At 41.5% G+C, this 20,758-nt stretch overlaps 3 protein-coding genes across 5 annotated transcripts in view; 1 reads left to right on the forward strand and 2 right to left on the reverse strand.

The window, feature by feature from the left end:
- Positions 1-1,797, forward strand: part of LOC121553695 (testican-2) — a 68,893-nt gene extending 67,096 nt beyond the window's left edge. For all 3 annotated transcript variants that reach the window (XM_041867009.2, XM_041867011.2, XM_041867012.2), the window contains one exon: positions 1,486-1,797. In XM_041867009.2, coding sequence (XP_041722943.1) covers positions 1,486-1,622 — 137 coding nt within the window. In that variant the 3' untranslated portion in view covers positions 1,623-1,797. The remainder of the gene's footprint in view (positions 1-1,485) is intronic.
- Positions 1,798-3,845: 2,048 nt separating this feature from the next.
- tysnd1 (trypsin like peroxisomal matrix peptidase 1) lies at positions 3,846-7,413 on the reverse strand. The gene is made up of 5 exons (XM_041867008.2): positions 6,620-7,413; positions 5,891-6,489; positions 5,384-5,514; positions 4,876-5,061; positions 3,846-4,541 (listed from the first exon to the last, which is right to left on the reverse strand). The coding sequence occupies exons 1-5, from the start codon at positions 7,094-7,096 to the stop codon at positions 4,339-4,341; spliced, it is 1,596 nt and encodes a 531-aa protein (XP_041722942.1). The 5' UTR covers positions 7,097-7,413; the 3' UTR covers positions 3,846-4,338.
- Positions 7,414-9,766: 2,353 nt separating this feature from the next.
- On the reverse strand, positions 9,767-20,550 carry LOC121553227 (GTP-binding protein SAR1b-like). Its single transcript, XM_041866249.2, has 7 exons — positions 20,454-20,550; positions 16,489-16,561; positions 16,098-16,217; positions 15,924-15,989; positions 15,696-15,799; positions 11,940-12,071; positions 9,767-11,361 (listed from the first exon to the last, which is right to left on the reverse strand). The coding sequence occupies exons 2-7, from the start codon at positions 16,544-16,546 to the stop codon at positions 11,245-11,247; spliced, it is 597 nt and encodes a 198-aa protein (XP_041722183.1). The 5' UTR covers positions 16,547-16,561; positions 20,454-20,550; the 3' UTR covers positions 9,767-11,244.
- Positions 20,551-20,758: the final 208 nt, after the last annotated feature.

The following is a 20,758-nucleotide window of genomic DNA, read 5'->3' on the forward strand; positions in this document are numbered from 1 at the left end:
GATATAGAGTTGAAATGTATTAAATTTTTAGTTTGCATCCCAATATTACACTTTATATACATCACAGACGACTGAAATATAACAAAACTGTTTAACATAGAAACACCGGGTTTTTTGAAAAAATCTTTATTAATTATGAAATTATGAAAAATATTAATAACATTCCACCCATGAGGCCAAAGAGGGCGCTTTTGTTCATTGACAGCAGTAAAGGGTTGTTTCAAATTATCATCATCTGGTGAGTGGAACTATGTTTTTTGTAATAATAATTTATTATTTTTTAGTTTTTGCTCAATCTCATTGGGTGGGCCTAGCAGGGCCTGGCTCCCAGGTGGGTGGGCCTGTGTCCACCCAAGCCCACTCATGCCTGTGCCCCTGATGCAAACAGCTCATGATGACTGAATTGCACATCACAAATAGCCTACTAACCAAGATTTCGGACCAAACTTTGTCAATACCTGGTTTGCATACCCATTGTTGCCTTAGTTAGCATTTACTGGTAGATGTCATAAGTTGAAACGTCTTTCCTACCTACCGGCTACTGAGAGCTGCGCGCTCTTGCTGCCTGCAGATGATATTCCGCTGAAACTAGGCTATGTGTGCGGAGCGCATGTGAATATATTTCACCTACTTTGTGATTGTGTAGGCTACTTTGTGCATGATTTCTCTATTGTACTACATAATGGATAATTGGGGCGGCAGGTAGCCTAGTGGGTAAGAGCGTTGGGCCAGTAACCGAAAGGTCGCTGGTTTGAATCCCCAAGCAGACTAGGTGAAAAATCTGTTGCTGTTCCCTTGAGCAAGGCACATAACCTCAATTGCTCCTGTAAGTCGCTCTGGATAAGAGTGTCTGCTGATAGGTATATACCTCCACTATGCTACTTTGATACGCATCAATGGGGATTAAGAAGTGAGTTTATGCAGTGCCACATTCAAATCATGTTATCAGGGATCATTTGCATTCTAAAGGGCTGCTTGTCGCTGAGAGAAAAGTATTTCAAGATAAAATGGTCACCTGGCTGGACGGAACCTGCTGCTGATTAGAATGGTTCCTGCGGCAGGGTTCAGAAACAGCCATTAAAACCCAGACAAAGTCAAACAAATACCCTTTACTTCACCTCTTTCAATGTTTGTTTTAAACAAATGTATTTCAGTGTTTTTTTCCCATCGGATTAAATGGATGGAATTGATCAATACAGGGAACAGAAGTGTGAATGAAGTATCATATTTGGATACAGATACATTGGTTAATTCAATCTCTCACTTCCTTCTCTTCTCATCACTCTGTCTGTCTGTCTCGCTCTCTCTCTCTCTGTCTCTCTCTCTGTCTGCCTCTCTCTCTCTGTCTGTCTCTCTCTCTGTCTCTCTCTGTCTCTCTCTGTCTGTCTCTCTCTGTCTGTCTCTCTCTCTCTCTCTCTCTCTCTCTCTCTCTCTCTCTCTCTCTCTCTCTGTCTCTCTCTCGCTCTGTCTCACCCTCTTTTCCAGATGAGGCGGTGGCATATTCAGGTGATTTTGGCAGTGGGGTCGGATGGGAGGATGAGGAAGATAAAGAAGCGGAGGAGAATGCAGAGGAGGAGGAAGGAGAGGTGGGAGAGGCAGATGATGAAGGATATATTTGGTGAAGAAAACAATGAAGTCTAGCTGGTCCAACATTACTACCGGAGCATCTCAACTTCTCTCTCGCTCTCTTACACACACACACAAATACACACACACACACACACACACACAAATAATGATCCTGAAAACCTCAAGAGATGGACACAATTTCAAAAATTGGTGGGGGGTTGGAGAGTGGGGGGGTGACAATGTGGGATATCAATAGCTAGAAACTGTGGTCTGACAAGTCAGGAGATGTGTCCTAAATCCTTGTGAATATCTTTGTTCTTTTTTCTGTTGTATGTGCAAGACAACTTTCTCCTGGATAAGTTTTTAGCAGCTGAACATTTAAAGTTAACCTCCAGCTGCTTCCTGCCTTTATGTGCTCATGTTAGGAACTGGATGTGCTTTTGGGTGCTTCTCAATTAGTAAAAAGTGGCTTCCTCCCATTGGCTCCTATCCTTTATTTCCTTCTTTCTCTGCGCTGATATGAAAGAACTGGACAGGTAAAAACCCATTTCCGTCAGGCTTTCGCCTTACTGTTTTCACCAACCCAGTGCTTTCAGATCAGTGCAGAAGGAGAGGAGATGAGGAGAGGAATCCACTTTATACTCATTGTCTATTCCTATTGCATAATTTAACTATCCCCATTCCATCCCGTATGCTTCAGCTCACCTATGACAGTAGTGCTCTGTCTCAAGTCTAGTAAAATAAAGTTTCTCACTCTACACTCCTATATGTGAGTAAGTGTGTCTGAAGACAGATTTGTCACTATTATTATTATTAGTTCTGTATTGCTAATGCCTTGAGATACTGGCAGACAGTACTGCTTGATTGACAAGTGTCCATTGTATCATCTGTGGATCAACATTGTGTTTAATAATAAAATACATTGGTTCTATTTGGCCCTACCAGGCCACCATACTCCTCTGTCATACTGTCCTCTCCTTAATCTCTTTTTCCCAGAAGTAAAATTATTGCAAAAGTTGTCACTGCCCGTTCTCTCCGTTTACACGTGAATCTGTCCATGAGCGATTATCCACTCCTTGGCCTTTTGTCCACTCCACTCCGTACTGTTGTTCTGTTGTGTCCAGCAGTTCAGTTCACTTCCATTTTTCTGCAGCTTCTGAAGCTTACATCAATAGGAGGCTAGCAAACATATGTTACACTGTGTGTAATAAATGTACATTGTATGTGAAAAATGTAGCTGAAACAGGATCCAGGCTGTATATCGCACACCTGCAATTCTAAAAACACAATAGCATAAAGAGGCCCATTCTACCCAGCGTCTTGAAGGCATTTCTCAGCTCCTTTCCCTGTAAACTACTACCATGTAAACCAGTAACCATGGCGCTTTATGTTGTCATAGGTTTAGTATGAGCCTTCATAGCTTTCTAAACCCTGTTTAGCTCTACTGTCTGGCAATGTACTTTTTAAAATGGAAAAGTAATCAATCCTTTTTAATCATATTTCTGCCATGATAGAATCCGGGATATACATTTAAAGGTAATTTCCGTGTGAGCTGACATATGCAGCGTTTACAGTGAATGCAGTCTCCGCTAACGTGGGAACATTGCCTTTAAATTTCTATCACGCTGTAACGCTGAACTTTGAGATACAGATTTAGAACCCTAATAAAGTGTTACCTCAGAGTGTCTACAACAGGTTCAAATACTATTTGAAATCTTTCAAAAACTTTGAACGTTTGCTCTAGCCTACCTTGCATGCCAGATGGGCTATTCTATTGGTTTATTGCATCGGGGGAGCTCAATAAAACCCAGCCAAAGTATTTGCAATTATTTCAAATAGTACTTGAACCCAGGTCTAACGTCTATAAGCCTTTTTGGGGAGAGAATAACAGATGTGTGAAAAGGGATCTTGACAGCCTTTTCCTCTGAGCTACCCAAAGGGACCAATCAGTCTGTGCAACATGTCAGATAATCAGATTTCTCCTCCCATCCCGCCTGGCCGGGAGCGAGCCGTGTGTAACTTTACCATGTGTAAATCTGACACTTAAGCGATGGTTTTAATTTTATGCTGCTTTACTGTAATAGTAGGAATTTAACCTCCAGACTGGTACAGTATGAAAACAGAGAATATGAAGGTGTTCGGTACTAATCTGTAGTAGAGATTGTGTATCTAAAGCTTTATGTGCTCTCATGCTGTGAAGACTCACTATAGCTCGTTTTATAAGATAGGTACCTGTGTGTATGACATTGAGAAAAAAAAAAATCGGTCATAATCAATCCTATCAAATAAGATCTTTATTGTCTGAGAACAATAATTATGTTACACAAGAAGACAGTGTCAGTGGATCAGAAAGCAGAGAGTAGTATGAATGAATCATGTATGAACTAAAATCAACCCATTTGAAATACCAGTATTTCAGAGATGGAACGTTAGCCAGCTCTGGTCCACTCTTCGTCGTGGTAATTCATGTTACCATATCGTGGTGGTACTGTAACATTGAGGAGAGACATGACTAGTCTGACTGATCCACGACCCACGTGATTACACAGCGAGCTGTGACTCACTGTCAAGGACTTAGAGAGGCTGGTGTTAGCAAGCCTAAGAAATGACATGATGGCAGATAAACCTTCTCACATTTCAAACTGATAATAGTTGCGCCTTAAAACAAGATCATAGAAGAGTGAGAAATAATCTAAAAATGTGAAAGTTATTGCCTGACAAGTTATTAGACTCTTTGTAAGTAAGTACTGTGTGTGTGTGTGTGTTCAGTCACAGTTTGCTCTGAGCAGCCTGTAGCCTCCACACCCTCCTGACTCCCTCATCGGTCGTATCCAAGTCCCGGAACACAACAATGTCGCCCTTCTGGGCGTATCTCCGTAGCAATGGCTCCAGGACAGTCATTGGGACACTGAAGTTCAGGTGAGGGTAGGTTACCTTGGCAGTAAAGTCTCTGGTGTTACTGGAAACCAGACCTGGAATACAATAAGGACAATCAGCCATGAGGTTTGGGTTAGAGAGAGAACGGTCTGAAATGTGGCATTAGAGACAGATAGGACAGCCATTCATTAACAGTACTGTCATATTTTATATGGTCAACCAGTGCCCCCGGCTGTTAAAAAACAGTATCACTCTTTCAAAATCTGCAGTTGCCATCTCTACTGGAGAGCTGGGTACAGGCTTTTGTTCCAGCCCTAGCTGTTCATCAGCTGACTGTGAATCAGGTGTTTTAGAGCAGGGCTGGAACTAAAGACTACAAACCCGGTAGCTCTCCAAGAGTAGGGTTGGCTAACTCCACCCATGGCTTACCTAGCAGCTCTCCTGATCCTGCCCGCACCACAGCTCCTCCGCTGGCCCCTGCCTGCACTGCAGCGGTGGTCTGCAGCATGACGGCCTGGCCGTGACAGCTGATGGCCCTGGACAGGATGCCACTGGTCAGAGAGGGACCGCAGCGCTGGCCAAAAGCTCCGTAACCCACCACCACCACGTCCTCACCTAGGGACCGACATGAGGAGACATCTCAAATGGCACCCTCTCACCTATTTCCAGATAATTTCAATATCTCAATCACATTTAGTTTATAAAGCCCTTTTTACATCAAAGAGCTTTACAGTAACCCAGCTTAGTAGACCTATAGACCCCTAAGAGCAATCAGAAGCACAATGGCAAGATAAGGTTTCCTCCTTTCAGGCAGTTTTGAGAAGAACCAGAATCAGAGGAAAGGCCCATCCTCCGCTTGCTGTCCTCTGGCTGTCCTCTTGTGCAGAGAGAAAGAATACACATAGTGGAGTCAGTGTGACAGTGACATCATGCCTACCTGGTGTAAACGATGTGGCCAACCGTGACACGACTACCTCCGGGGGAGGGTGTCTTAGCTGCACCACGGCTACATCATAGGGAGACGATGGCTTGGTGGAGTACAGGACATCACCCACCACCGCATGAAACCTATGGGGAGGAAGAAAGGAATGTAAAAGTGACAGAGCCTTCACTTTGATCTGTATAATGTTGTGCGGACTACTTTCATCTTCATGCTGGTATGGAATAAATGTTACAGTTTTTTATGTTTGCCCTGGATTTCTCTTCGGTATACCAGCTTAAGTGAAACTTGAACCAACAACCCTGCAGTATATCTCCTGTATCATGAAGGACAAGACCTCTTGGCAGAGGTTGCACTACACTTGCATACACGGAGCTTCAGCATCACTGAACTTCCTATGAGATGCATACAGAATAGTACCGGCTTTTGGTGTTGAATCTTCAGAATCACTGAATGTTATGTGAGATGCAGATAGGTCAGGTGAGTGAAATAGCTGCATGGTACCTGTCATTGGTGTTGAATCTCAAGGTGACAACAGGTTTTCCATTGACAACATGTCGACAGGTAACCACCAACCGAGGACTGACCAGAACCCCAGAGCCCCAGAATTGTCCAGCGTCTACTAAGGACACTGTGGGGTACTTCTGAGTTTCAGTTTCACTCTGTAAGGATTGAAAGAAGTATGTAGATTCCTGTATGTGTTGGATCTCTTGGTGTGGATCGCGAATATTCAGACACTGTGTGATGTTCCTCAGAATCATCTGAAGCGAGCACACAAGCGTCAGCCCGATCCACTCGCTGGCTTTCCAGCACAAGGGGGACACGATCAAACCGACGAGGTGCATTCGGTCTCCGTGGGACACGAAAAGCCCCCCTCCCTCTGTACCGGGCAGGCAGCGGGCGTCAGTGAGAATGAGAGTGTTATCTTCCCCGGCCAGGTTACTAATGATACCCTTGCTTAGGGTGCCCATGAAGAGATCGGGGCAGAAGGCGCCGAAGGGAGAGCCGCAGGCGAGGACCGCGCATCCCTTCCGGAGAGTGGAGCTGGTCGCCCACGGTATGGTTCCACCGTTGACGTTTGACGCTTTGGTCAAGGCTGGTACCTTTGTCGTTGTATGAAAAGACAAAATACATTAGACAAATAGAGACCATTAGACTATCAGCATTCAATGGTAAGAATGAAAATACTGTAAAGAAAACACGTGACTACAAGGGGGTTACACAGTCTGGTACCTTGAGCACAGCAAACCAGCTCAGAAACTCTGAATCCCTAACCATCTCTGCATCGTCCTCCCCACCGTAAAAACTCCACTTATCAGACTCTTTGAAGATCTTCTCAAAAGCACTCTTGAACTCAAAACAGTTAGCTAGCATCAATAGCTGTGCTGTCGCTTGGTGCTGATGCCGCGAGGTGCTGTTGCTATCCGCAACGGTGCATGACTGGTATGCGCATTGGTTTGTGTCCAAATCTCGCTGTTCATGGAAGTTTAGGCTAATTTTCAGTTTGCTACTGAAACTGTCTGGTAGCAGGAACCGGTGATCTGAAGAGAGAGCGTCCTTGTCATTCATAAAGCGAGAGAAGAGAAGACCATTGCATAGCACGAGACCAGTCTGTGAGTTCAGGATGACTCCACTACAGCTTACTGGTTTCTGATCAGAAAAAGACTCAGACACCGTGACCACGCAACACATTTTTTCAGTCGACGCCATTGTCTGTAGCTGGGGTGTAAAACGAGAGTTTCTATTGGTCAAATTTAGGTAGGTCCCTCCCCGTTTGTTCTGTTTAAGAAACGTTTTGCAACAGAATCGCCGTAATGAATACCCCACTGGCTAACGTTAACATGAACTTTGTGCCAGGCAATGGAGCTAACCGACTTCCACCAACCAGAAAAAAAGTGAGTTCAAAACTCCTAAAAGTACGACGACAACAAATTCAAAAACCTTATGATGCTGATGGCTTTGCAGGATGACACCCTAAAATATCGATTATATCCTACCATCCAACAGGCACAAATATATAACTGATTACTAATTTAACACAAACCGTCAACATTCTCACAATCTCAACATTGTTGATTCTACACGCTACTTCCGAATCTCCTCTCATTGGACCAGAAGTAAAAGGGGTGTAACGATAGCTTGAAACGTTACGTGATTGGCTTTCACTTCTCCAGCTGTCTCCGGTTTCATTGGATAGTGCTTGGTGGTCTACATTCACGAGCGTCAATTCAGAGTAATTCTGCGTATAACGACAGATGGATAGCTAGGGAAACAGCCAATGTTGCCAAATTGATTGCCAAATCTACATGGCATAAAGATTAGTGTTATTTTGTGCCGTGCAAACTGTATATAGTACAGCGTGCACCTGTTATGAGACAGTATCTGTCCTGTCCCTGACTGAATGACACATTTCAAAGGTTGTCCAGTAACATTCCGTACTATAGGAAAGGAATAACTTGGTGGGCAGTATTAGACCATCAGAGGAAATTCAAATATCATAAATTGTAGTCTCACATCTCTCACAGAACCAACAGTAAATGTGTCAAAGATCATGCATTGTGGAACATAAAATAAAAACAAAACAAATAACACAGTGTAACGGATTGTCCAAAATATTTATTTTGTTAAGAGGGCATGCAGAATAATTTCACATTATTTACAAAAAAGGATAAAAAGCACCCTCTATCTATTGCACTCATATATATTGTGTCTGTCCTACAAAGCCACACAGTACCACACAAGTACCCTCATATTATAGCTATGAGCAGCCAATAGTCACCAAGTACTTATTTTACAGTAACAAAAACCATCAATTCAGTAGGTACAGTGGGGGGAAAAAGTATTTAGTCAGCCACCAATTGTACAAGTTCTCCCACTTAAAAAGATGAGAGAGGCCTGTAATTTTCATCATAGGTACACGTCAACTATGACAGACAAATTGAGATTTTTTTTCTCCAGAAAATCACATTGTAGGATTTTTAATGAATTTATTTGCAAATTATGGTGGAAAATAAGTATTTGGTCACCTACAAACAAGCAAGATTTCTGGCTCTCACAGACCTGTAACTTCTTCTTTAAGAGGCTCCTCTGTCCTCTACTCGTTACCTGTATTAATGGCACCTGTTTGAACTTGTTATCAGTATAAAAGACACCTGTCCACAACCTCAAACAGTCACACTCCAAACTCCACTATGGCCAAGACCAAAGAGCTGTCAAAGGACACCAGAAACAAAATTGTAGACCTGCACCAGGCTGGGAAGACTGAATCTGCAATAGGTAAGCAGCTTGGTTTGAAGAAATCAACTGTGGGAGCAATTATTAGGAAATGGAAGACATACAAGACCACTGATAATCTCCCTCGATCTGGGGCTCCACGCAAGATCTCACCCCGTGGGGTCAAAATGATCACAAGAACGGTGAGCAAAAATCCCAGAACCACACGGGGGGACCTAGTGAATGACCTGCAGAGAGCTGGGACCAAAGTAACAAAGCCTACCATCAGTAACACACTACGCCGCCAGGGACTCAAATCCTGCAGTGCCAGACGTGTCCCCCTGCTTAAGCCAGTACATGTCCAGGCCCGTCTGAGGTTTGCTAGAGTGCATTTGGATGATCCAGAAGAGGATTGGGAGAATGTCATATGGTCAGATGAAACCAAACTATAACTTTTTGGTAAAAACTCAACTCGTCGTGTTTGGAGGACAAAGAATGGTGAGTTGGATCCAAAGAACACCATACCTACTGTGAAGCATGGGGGTGGAAACATCATGCTTTGGGGCTGTTTTTCTGCAAAGGGACCAGGACGACTGATCCGTGTAAAGGAAAGAATGAATGGGGCCATATATTGTGAGATTTTGAGTGAAAACCTCCTTCCATCAGCAAGGGCATTGAAGATGAAACGTGGCTGGGTCTTTCAGCATGACAATGATCCCAAACACACCGCCCGGGCAACGATGGAGTGGCTTCGTAAGAAGCATTTCAAGGTCCTGGAGTGGCCTAGCCAGTCTCCAGATCTCAACCCCATAGAAAATCTTTGGAGGGAGTTGAAAGTCCGTGTTGCCCAGCGACAGCCCCAAAACATCACTGCTCTAGAGGAGATCTGCATGGAGGAATGGGCCAAAATACCAGCAACAGTGTGTGAAAACCTTGTGAAGACTTACAGAAAACGTTTGACCTGTGTCATTGCCAACAAAGGGTATATAACAAAGTATTGAGAAACTTTTGTTATTGACCAAATACTTATTTTCCACCATAATTTGCAAATAAATTCATAAATAATCCTACAATGTGATTTTCTGGATTTTTTTTTCTCATTTTGTCTGTCATAGTTGACGTGTACCTATGATGAAAATTACAGGCCTCTCTCATCTTTTTAAGTGGGAGAACTTGCACAATTGGTGGCTGACTAAATACTTTTTTCCCCCACTGTAGGTAGTCGTAGTTGAGCATTCAAATGGTAGACTATATGAAATTGCATACATCATCTGTGACTGACGTGTGCAACCAACGCAGTTGTGATAAAACCCTGGTACTACAAAATACTGCACCTTTGTATTATAAACAAGCATTAATAAATAAAAAGTGATAATGCACTTGTAGTCACATTCTTGGCATCAGTTGGTAGTGATTCAACTTGAATTGATCAATCAAAAACATTCATTTGACGAGAGAACAACTTTGTCCTCATTGGTAAAATACTCCAACTGTGCTTGATTGAGCTTGCCTGTTGCAATGGAACCAACAAAAAAGTCCCAGAAGTACAAAGTGTTTGAAATATCTCGAATAGTATTTGAACCCAGGCCTGTAGTACGTGAAAGGCAACAGCAGCAATGGTGAAAAGACAACGCAGAACTGTTACAGCAATAAACCCTCCTCTGTAATCCAATGCCAGTGATTTAAAAATAAACCAGGGTTAGGAACTGGTTCAAAGCGATGGCATGTCCTACCCTGTAAGAGTAGAGAGGGGTAACGTCGCCGAACATAGAGGGGATTCCCTAACTAACTTCATCATACTAATAAGAATGTAATAAGAATAATAGGGTTTGACAGACATCATGAGGTATCATTCAAAATACACACCACCACAGTACTTTCAGTAAGTAACAGATAATATATCATTGAAAACTACGAAGTCTATGAAATCTTGGGTTTGCAGGTTTTGATACTTGGCTTAGGCAAGGAAGTTTGAATTCACTACATAGGGCTCATACTAACAATTATCAATGGGTTCAACTGTTAGAGGGTTATCAAACAATCACTAGGCCTGTATATTTCAATAGTGCAGTGTTTCCCAACTCCAGTCCTCACCAACAGCACACATTTTTAATGTAGCCCCGGACAAGCAAACCAGAGTTGATTCAACTTGTCAATTTATCATCAAGCCCTAGATGAGTTGAATGAGGTGTGCTTATCCGGGGCTACAACAAAAATGTGTACTGAAATAGTGTATCAAGAAAAATATATATTTTCTTAGAAATATATTTACTTATTGAGGGCACTCTCTCAAATGCTAAAATGACAAATATAGCATGCTAGCAGTTGATAGCTTTTCCAGCAGGTAGATTTGTGAGGCCTGTACTCTTGTGCATACAAAACAGTTGATGAACAAATACCCTTCCTTTTCACACTACTGAGCCAAACCAAGCTGAGCCAAGCCGGCTTGGTTACGCATCCATCATAGTTGCTGCAACCAAACCAAGCTGAGCCAAGCCGGCCTGATTACGCATCCATCATAGTTGCTGCAACCATGCTGGAAAGGACAATTGGAAAATAAATGATCTAGGCCACCCTGTAAGGTTTGGGTTGGCTCTATAGTGTGAATCAGGTAAAAGAGAAATAAGATGGGAGTGATGTATAGATCAGTCAATGTACTGTGAGAGCCAGCGGAAGCCGTCTCCATATCCCTGCCTCTTCAGAACACTGCACATGAAGATTTCCATGGGCCTCAGGTTCAGCTCCTTCAGTGACACGTTACCCTGAACAGAGAAACGCACGCAGACAGAAGAGACAAGTAAAGATGAACCTCCATTCCAACCTTTTCCTTTGCGTTGCAGTGAATGCGAGACTACAGAGTTAGCATAATAAACTACCATAATTAAGTGGATGGTAACTGTACTTTAAAATATAATTTGTCATCCCAATCTAGTCATTGTCAAGACAAGACTAGATAGCTCTGTAGGCCACCACCTTGAATTGGTTTAATCTGATGTCAGTTTCTCTGGAGGCTGCTGCTTTAGAGGGTAAACCATGTGGGGTGCATTCAACAGTAAGCCTCTCTCCTCCTGCAAGTTGGCATTTATTGTCATGAATCTTGACCTGGAGGCAGCTCTGCAAAGTATCACTAGCTATCACAGCCACAAAGTTATCAAACCTAAACCTAACCACACTGCTAACCCTAACTTTAAATTAAGACCAGAAAGCACATTTTTGTTTTCATGAATTTTTACTATATATCCAATTTGACTTTGCAATTGGGCCATCTAGCGGAAATCGCTCAGTTCTGCCTCCAGGGCAAGATTCATAACAATAAACGTTGACCTGCTCTCCTCCCCACCTTTCCGGTAGTGTGTCCAATGAGCCCGAACATCCCTCTGAGTGCGTCTTCACTGATGGCCTCTGGACGGTCAATCTTATTCCCCAGGATAAGTACAGGCACGTTGGAGATGGTCTCGTCTGTTAACAGCGCCTGGAGAGAGAATGTAGAGGGCCAGTTTAATGTCCTGCTCATCAGTGAAAAGCAATGTTGTATTGATTAGCATTTAGCCATACAATAACTACTGAGTGTAGGATATGCTGCTTATTTAATACTACAATTATTTTTTTTATTGAATATATTATTTATTTATTTATTTTTTCTTTCTTTTTCGGGGGGAATGGGTCAGCTTAATATTGCAGATAGATTGTATCTTCTATCAATGTAATTGTATGCATCACTTCCAATCCCCCATGTTTTTATTTATATATATATATATATATATATACTCCCCTTTATTACTTTTCAACCCCACCATCCTTTCCCTACTTGGAGTAAATTAGTGAACAACAATGCCCAGGCCCAGGCCTATATATATATATATATTATTATTATTTTTGGCTCCTGAACTTCTTCTACTCTCAACCTCTCCGATCATTTTCATGATGTCCATCCGGTTTGCTTCTATATGCCATATCTTTCTAACTGTGCTCTTTCCCAAAAGCTCCCAACATACAACCTATATACTTATTATGGACACAGTATGCTTACATTATTAGATATCTTTGTTATTATTTGTTGTTATCTGTTATTAGTCCCATCCTTCAACTCTATTCAATACCTCCCATCTATCTCTTAACACCATCCATATAGGATTTCTATTTGCCATATATATTTCAACCGTACTGTGATGTTTTACAAAAGTTCTGAACCTTTCTATTCTCATTGCTTCTACAGATTGTGAATTAAAAATAAACATTTTTGCTAAAAGTATTATTATATTATTGATTGATTGACTATGACTTTTCAGATCACCCAGTAATGCTATCTGCAAGGTTAGTTCCAGGTAAATATTGCAATCCTTTAGCCATTCCTGGACCTGTGTCCAAAAACAAGCTACAAATGGACAGAACGAAAACAAATGATTTAATGATTCTGTCTCTTCACAGCAAAATCTGCAGAGCTGGGAAGATTGTATCCCCCATATAAATAACATTCTATTGGTAGCAAATTTTTTATATAATAATTTAAATTGAAAGATTCTAATTTTTGAATCCGGTGTCGTTTTGCGTGTCAGTTCATAAACACTATGCCATGGGATCGGTACGTCAAAGATCTCTTCCCAACTATTTTGCAATCTATATGGGACGGCTGTCAATCCTTTGGTCCTTAAGTGAAACTGATATACTTTTTTATTTATCACAGTTTTCCTTAACCAATTATGTTCTTTAATGCAAGGCCGACAGACAAGTTCCTTACTTTCTCCCCCTTCCACTTTCCTCTTCCACTTTTGCGGTAAGGCTGCAATTATTTGGTTGTAATTTTGGGTAGAGCAGACATTTCCATATGTTTTTGTTAGCTGCATGTGCGACATAACTCCACCAGTCCTACCGATTATATCATTTACGAAGATTATACCTTTTTTAAACATTCTGTCAAAAAATAAAGGTTTTTTGTCAATTAGTATATTTGAATTTAACCACAATATTTGTTGCATTATTTGTTCTGTCGTTTCTGGAGGATTAAATTGAAATTGCAACCAACTTTCTATGGCTTGTTTTAGAAATAGTGACATTTGGGAGATTATTTCCTTTTCAAATAACTGAAAGTGAGAGGTTGTAATCTGAATAAAGGGAAAAAGGCCTTTCTTGAACATTGGGTGAGACAATCTTACTAATTTGCTTGAGAACCAGTTCGGATTTAAGTATAACTTTTGTATGACTGAAGCTTTTAGTGATAGGTCTAATGCTTTAATATTTAATAATTTCTGTCCTCCGAATTCATATTCATTATATAAATATGCTCTTTTAATTTTGTCTGGCTTGCCGTTCCAAATAAAATTGAATATTTTTTTCTCATATCATTTAAAAAACTGTTCGCTAGGCGTCGGCAAGACCATAAGCAAATAGGTAAACTGGGATAATACTAAAGAGTTAATCAGGGTGATTTTTCCACAAATTGACAGGTATTTTCCTTTCCATGGTAGTAAGATCTTATCTATTTTTGCTAACTTTCTATAAAAATGTATTGAAGTGAGATCATTTATTTCCTTTGGGATATGTATTCCGAGTATATCCACATCACCATCAGACCATTTTATTGGTAAACTACATGGTAATGTAAAAATTGTATTTTTAGTGATCCAATACGTAATATAGTACATTTGTCATAATTTGGTTGTAATCCAGAGAGGTTAGAAAATGTATCTAGATCCTCTATGAGGCTGTGGAGGGGATTCTAGTTGTGGATTTAAAAGAAAACATGAATCATCAGCGTACAATGACACCTTTGTTTTTAAGCCCTGTATTTCTAATCCTCTGATATTATTATTGGATCTGATTTTAATAGCTAACATCTCGATGGCCACAATAAATAGATATGCCGATAGTGGACAACCTTGTTTCACTCCTCTTGACAGTTTAAAACTTTCTGAGAAATAGCCATTATTTACTATTTTACACCTAGGGTTACTATACATGATTTTGACCCATTTTATAAGAGATTCTCCAAAATTGAAATGCTCCATGCAAAATTGAAATGCTTCCCAGACATTTAGTTATATATAAACCCCAGTCGAACTTTATCAAATGCCTTTTCAAAGTCTGCTATGAATAGCAGGCCTGGTTTCCCATATTTTCCATAGTGTTCTATTGTTTCCAATACTTGCCTTATATTATCTCCAATGTATCTTCCATGTAAAAAATCTGTCTGATTAGAATGAATAATATCCGACAATACCTTTTTAATTCTATGCGCTATACATTTTGCTAGGATTTTTGCATCACAACACTGAAGTGTAAGGGGCCTCCAATTTTGTAAATGGACTGGATCTTTATATTTTCCACTTGTATCCTGTTTCAGTAATAATGAGATCAGACCTTCTTCTTGAGTGTCAGATAATCTACCATTTACATAGGAGTGGTTAAAACATGCTAATAACGGTCCTCTTAGTATATCAAAAAAGGTTTGGTATACCTCGACTGGTATGCCATCCAACTCTGGAGTTTTCCCGGACATAAAGTCTTTAATTGCATCCAGAAGTTCCTCCTCTGTAATTTCACCTTCACATGAGTCTTTCTGTGTGGCTGTTAATTTGACATTATCAATAGAAAAAAAATCTCTACAATTAGCTTCAGTTAGAGGAGATGGAGGCGACTGAAAATAAAACATATGCTTAAAGTACTTTGTTTTTTCCTTCAAAATATAATTTGGTGAATTATGGGTGACTCCGTCAATTGTAACCAGTTTCATAAAGTTATTTTTGGTAGCATTCCTATGTTGAAGATTAAAAAAGAATTTTGTGCATTTTTCCCCATTTTCCATCCAGTTTGCTTTATTTTTATAATATATTACACTTGATCTTTCTTGAATAAGTTTCTCCATTTCTTTTTGTTTTTCCTCTAATTTATTCTGAGCCTCTATGTTACAGTTTTTATTGCCATCTATCTGTTCTGTTAGACTTTCTATTTCCTTTCTTAGTATAAACTCTTTTTACCTAAATTGCTTTTGTTTTCGAGATGAGTACTGAATTGCATGGCCTCTAAAGGCACTTATTTAATACTACTATTTATTATCTTTGTGGAAATGATTTTTTTGTGGGGATGATGACTTACGTACATCTAGTTCAATTTTGGCTTCTTGTAGTCTCTCATGGTCTGCAGCATCCACCATGTAGACTATACCGTTTATAGCTGGGAGGTAGTTCTTCCAGATTCTCCTGGCTGTGAGTGAAAATTTCACAAGTGACATGTCATTGCCACTTAAGCCTCAGTATCATCTGAAGGTTTCAAGACTTAACCATTAGAGAAAGCACAGTGTGCATACAGTTTGAATTCTAATGTGTACCTTGTGTGTGACCACCAAGATCAAATGTTGTGAATGTCATCCCAGCAATGGTCAGCTCTTCTGATGCTGTGGGACAGACAAATAGACTAGTTGAGGAACCACCAGATAAGGGTCGATGGCAGGCATAGGTAAGTAAGCAAGGTGTCTGAACTGAACATCCTCCTTCTGTCTTACTGGGATGTAATGTTGGCACATGCTGTCCCAGTCTGTCATCTCTGAGCATGTGCAGTAGTGTTGTTTTCCCAGCATTGTCCAAACCAAGGAACACCAGCTTCCCAGACTTCTTATATAAACCTAGAGGGAGAGACAAGTATAGAGACAGTTTATTTACCACCAGATGTAATGTAGGAAAATATGCGATGAAAATATGACGTGATTGAACACCTGATTTGACCATATTATGATTAGGTTAGTCATGTGCTTGAGAAACAACTCAGTTATTGGTAGAGCATGAGTGTCAAGATACAGGTACACTCAGAAATAAAGTCTATCACTCTACAGTAAGTAATTAGTCTTTCTCCAGGAGTTAGTTTTAATGATTGAATGGTTTACATTTTAACTGTACCTAGTAACTGCAGCACACCACTGAGGCCTTTGTAGATCCAGTTAAATATAAAGGACATGTCTGTTGTCTTTACCTGAAACAGAACGGTTAAATACACAATACAGAGTCACTTACAGTGTAATTAACATCGTGACGGTACTTAACTCTAAAGTATACTCCGCTTCATTCATAACTAGAGGACAGATAGGGGCCAACTACAACTCTGCCACGCAGGCGCGTCATGCACCCCAAAAATGGCTGGGGGGATCCGGAGGGGGGCTAGGCCCCCCGTTGGGAAGGTGGAGAATTGGAAAAAATGTAAACACCTGAAACAGCTTTTTCCTGCAATCTAGAGCCATGATCATTATGCGTAATTCTACGTCAAAAATATTTTTCTGCATATCCAAGCACAAATCTGGTGGTTCTTTTTTTAAAGAAACTAAATATGCTTCTCTGCAAAAATCTGGGTAACAGATTGAAAGGAATGTGTGTCTTATTCAGTACATTTAGTTATTGCTTGCTTTTCTAACGTCTACCAACCTTGGCAGCAGTCATGCCAGCTAAGATAGTTAGTTAGACAAGCTAGCTACTCTAACTTGATTGATAACTTGAATGTCTTCTTGGTAGCTAGTTATGAGGTTGGAAGATTGGTAACCTATCTGGTCTAGCTAAAACCAACTACATAAAATTGCTAGGTGGCTAGTAGTATTACAGAAGCAAAACAAAAATAATAGTACATATATTTGTACTTTTATAACAGGACAAATCTGAAAGGGCACATGCCCCTGTGCCCCCTATGGGCATGACACCTCTGCTGCCATGTTAGGGGAAGTTATTGGACACATTGCCTCCACATTGCTTCTGACTCTACCCATTCTTCATATTTTATTTTAGAAAGCGCAAGAGCAAATTAAAAACAAAACCTCTAACAGACTTTTAGATGATACAATTTGTTTGAAAATGAAACATGATGAAATAAGTGTAACAGAGAATACCCTCCACACACACAATCAAATGTTGTAGCAAAATCCCACAGCGCAATAGACCTAGTCACGGCTATTTAACCTCCAATACTGAAGCTCAATTGTTTTTCCCAACCCCGGATTAACTCGTTGGTATGTGTAAACTGCTCCGAGTTGTTGTGCCAAGGCGAAAAAAGTGAAGGAAAATAATAAATCCACCACAAACTGTAGGTTGGCAACTGTAGCCCGTTCACACTAACAGGGAGCTGGCTAACTGATCTAGAGGTCTTCATGGGTCCACCCCGAACCCCCGAGACCCGACCCGGGACCCCAGCGGATCCGGGTCCAAAATTCTAACTTTTCCCTCCGGGTCGGGTCCTGTTTGATTGTCATCAGGTCTCGAGTCTATGTAATGACAGCTGATAGACCTGAGTGGACCCAAATGGACCCGACCACGGCTCTGCATAGCCTATAGCATATTTATTTTACGCTAATAAGGTTAATTTGTGATCACGCTCTCCGTAACCGATGTGAGTAAGACTTTTAAGCAGGTCAACATTCACAAGGCCGCAGGGCCAGACGGATTACCAGGACGTGTACTCCGAGCATGTGCTGACCAACTGGCAAGTGTCTTCACTGACATTTTCAACATGTCCCTGACTGAGTCTGTAATACCAACATGTTTCAAGCAGACCACCATAGTCCCCGTGCCCAAGGACTCTAAGATAACCTGCCTAAATGACTACTGACCCGTAGCACTGACGTCTGTAGCCATGAAGTGCTTTGAAAGGCTGGTCATGGCTCACATCAACAGCATTATCCCAGAAACCCTAGACCCACTCCAATTTGCATACCGCCCCAATAGATCCACAGATGATGCAATCTCTATTGCACTCCACACTGCCCTTTCCCACCTGGACAAGAGGAACACCTACGTGAGAATGCTATTCATTGACTACAGCTCAGCATTCAACACCATAGTGCCCTCAAAGCTCATCACTAAGCTAAGGATCCTGGGACTAAACACCTCCCTCTGCAACTGGATCCTGGACTTCCTGACGGGCCGCCCCCAGGTGGTAAGGGTAGGTAACAACACATCTGCCACACTGATCCTCAACACGGGGGCCCCTCAGGGGTGCGTGCTCAGTCCCCTCCTGTACTCCCTGTTCACCCATGACTGCATGGCCAGGCACGACTCCAACACCATCATTAAGTTTGCCGACGACACAACAGTGGTAGGCCTGATCACCGACAACGATGAGACAGCCTATAGGGAGGAGGTCAGAGACCTGGCCGTGTGGTGCCAGGACAACAACCTCTCCCTCAACGTGACCAAGACAAAGGAGATGATTGTGGACTACAGGAAAAAAAAGAGGACTGAGCACGCCCCCATTCTCATCGACGGGGCTGTAGTGGAACAGGTTGAGAGCTTCAAGTTCCTTGGTGTCCACATCACTAACGAACTATCATGGTCCAAACACACCAAGACAGTCATGAAGAGGGCACGACAAAGCCTATTCCCCCTCAGGAGACTGAAAAGATTTGGCATGGGTCCTCAGATCCTCAAAAAATTATACAGCTGCACCATCGAGAGCATCCTGACTGGTTGCATCACCACCTGGTATGGCAACTGCTTGGCCTCCGACTGCAAGGCACTACATAGGGTAGTGCGTACGGCCCAGTACATCACTGGGGCCAAGCTTCCTGCCATCCAGGACCTCTATACCAGGCGGTGTCAGAGGAAGGCCCTCAAAATTGTCAAAGACTCCAGCCACCCTAGTCATAGACTGTTCTCTCTGCTACCGCACGGCAAGCGGTACCGGAGTGCCAAGTCTAGGTCCAAAAGACTTCTCAACAGCTTCTACCCCCAAGCCATAAGACTCCTGAACAGCTAATCATGGCTACCCGGACTATTTGCACTGCCCCCCCCACCCCATCCTTTTACGCTGCTGCTACTCTGTTAATTATTTATGCATAGTCACTTTAACTCTACCCACATGTACATATTACTTCAACTACCTCAACTAGCCGGTGCCCCCGCACATTGACTCTGCACCGGTACCCCCCTGTATATATAGCCTCCCTACTGTTATTTTATTTTACTTCTGCTCTTTTTTTCTCAACACTTTTTTTGTTGAAAATAAATGCACTGTTGGTTAAGGGCTGTAAGTAAGCATTTCACTGTAATGTCTGCACCTGTTGTATTCGGCGCATGTGGCCAATAAAATTTGATTTGATTTGATTTGAATTTATTGACTTATAGAAGGCCTAGCCGACATATAAAGATCTATTTGTTAACCAGAAGAGCAACTTGGCTGATAAACATGATTTGTTTTGTCACTCGGGTCGGGTCTAGGTCTGGTTGTCGTCAGGTCCGGGTCTGATTGTCCTCTGTCCTTTCAGGTCCAACTTCATAGACCAGAGAAGACCTCTAAACTGATCTTAGCACTCAGACTGTTCTTGCTACAGACTATTTTTATGGACAAGTTGTAGCTACAGATGACATTTGATAGGTCCGGGACAGCCATGGCACACCTGTCACTTTCTTGACAGTGTCTACTAACTTGCTGTGTGAATAGCATGATAGTGACCTTACAGGAATGCAAAAACGAATTCCAGAGTTTACCTATAGCTGCCCAGCTATCATAAAATACACAGTTATTGAGTAAGATTGGTAATTTTACTGACTAAAGCTGTACTATACATTACAACTGTGAAATTATTACAATGGAATTGGCTAATTACATAGTATCCTAGCTATACTGTTGTTGACACCATATTGCAATTCGGTCTGGCAGGAGGTGACTGAAACGTTGCAACATCAGGGTTGCTGAGATAAACATCAATGTGAAGTTAAACAACAAACCAAGTAGGCTAGGCTAAATAGGTCGCAATTAAAACAGCCCACTCCCAATTGATCAAACTCAAAACACGCTGGCCTGATTTTATGATAAACAAATATCTACTAGATGTTGATTTTCATGGAACTATGTAACAACTGAACGCAAAAATGTTATCATGTACCTTATGTCAGTGGCTCTAACACTCCGTATCGTTACTTTTGGTCCAGGCTTTCTCCGTGTATGACAGGTCAAAATTTGACAGTTCACCGGAAATGCGTAAGAACTGCTTTTGGGAAGGGGGGCGGGTCACGTGTCAAAATATGATCCCATACATTTCTGTAATTAGATTTTCTGAGACAAAGAACTCAGAATCTCAAATCAAAACAATTGATATTTTTCAAATAGAAAAATACACATGCCACCTTGAATGAGAATTTATAGTCGCACGCACAACCATGCAGGGAATTACATAATTCGGAAGCCGCT

Source organism: Coregonus clupeaformis, chromosome 37 (assembly GCF_020615455.1).
Source record: "Coregonus clupeaformis isolate EN_2021a chromosome 37, ASM2061545v1, whole genome shotgun sequence".
In the NCBI taxonomy this organism is placed as follows: Eukaryota; Metazoa; Chordata; class Actinopteri; order Salmoniformes; family Salmonidae; genus Coregonus; species Coregonus clupeaformis.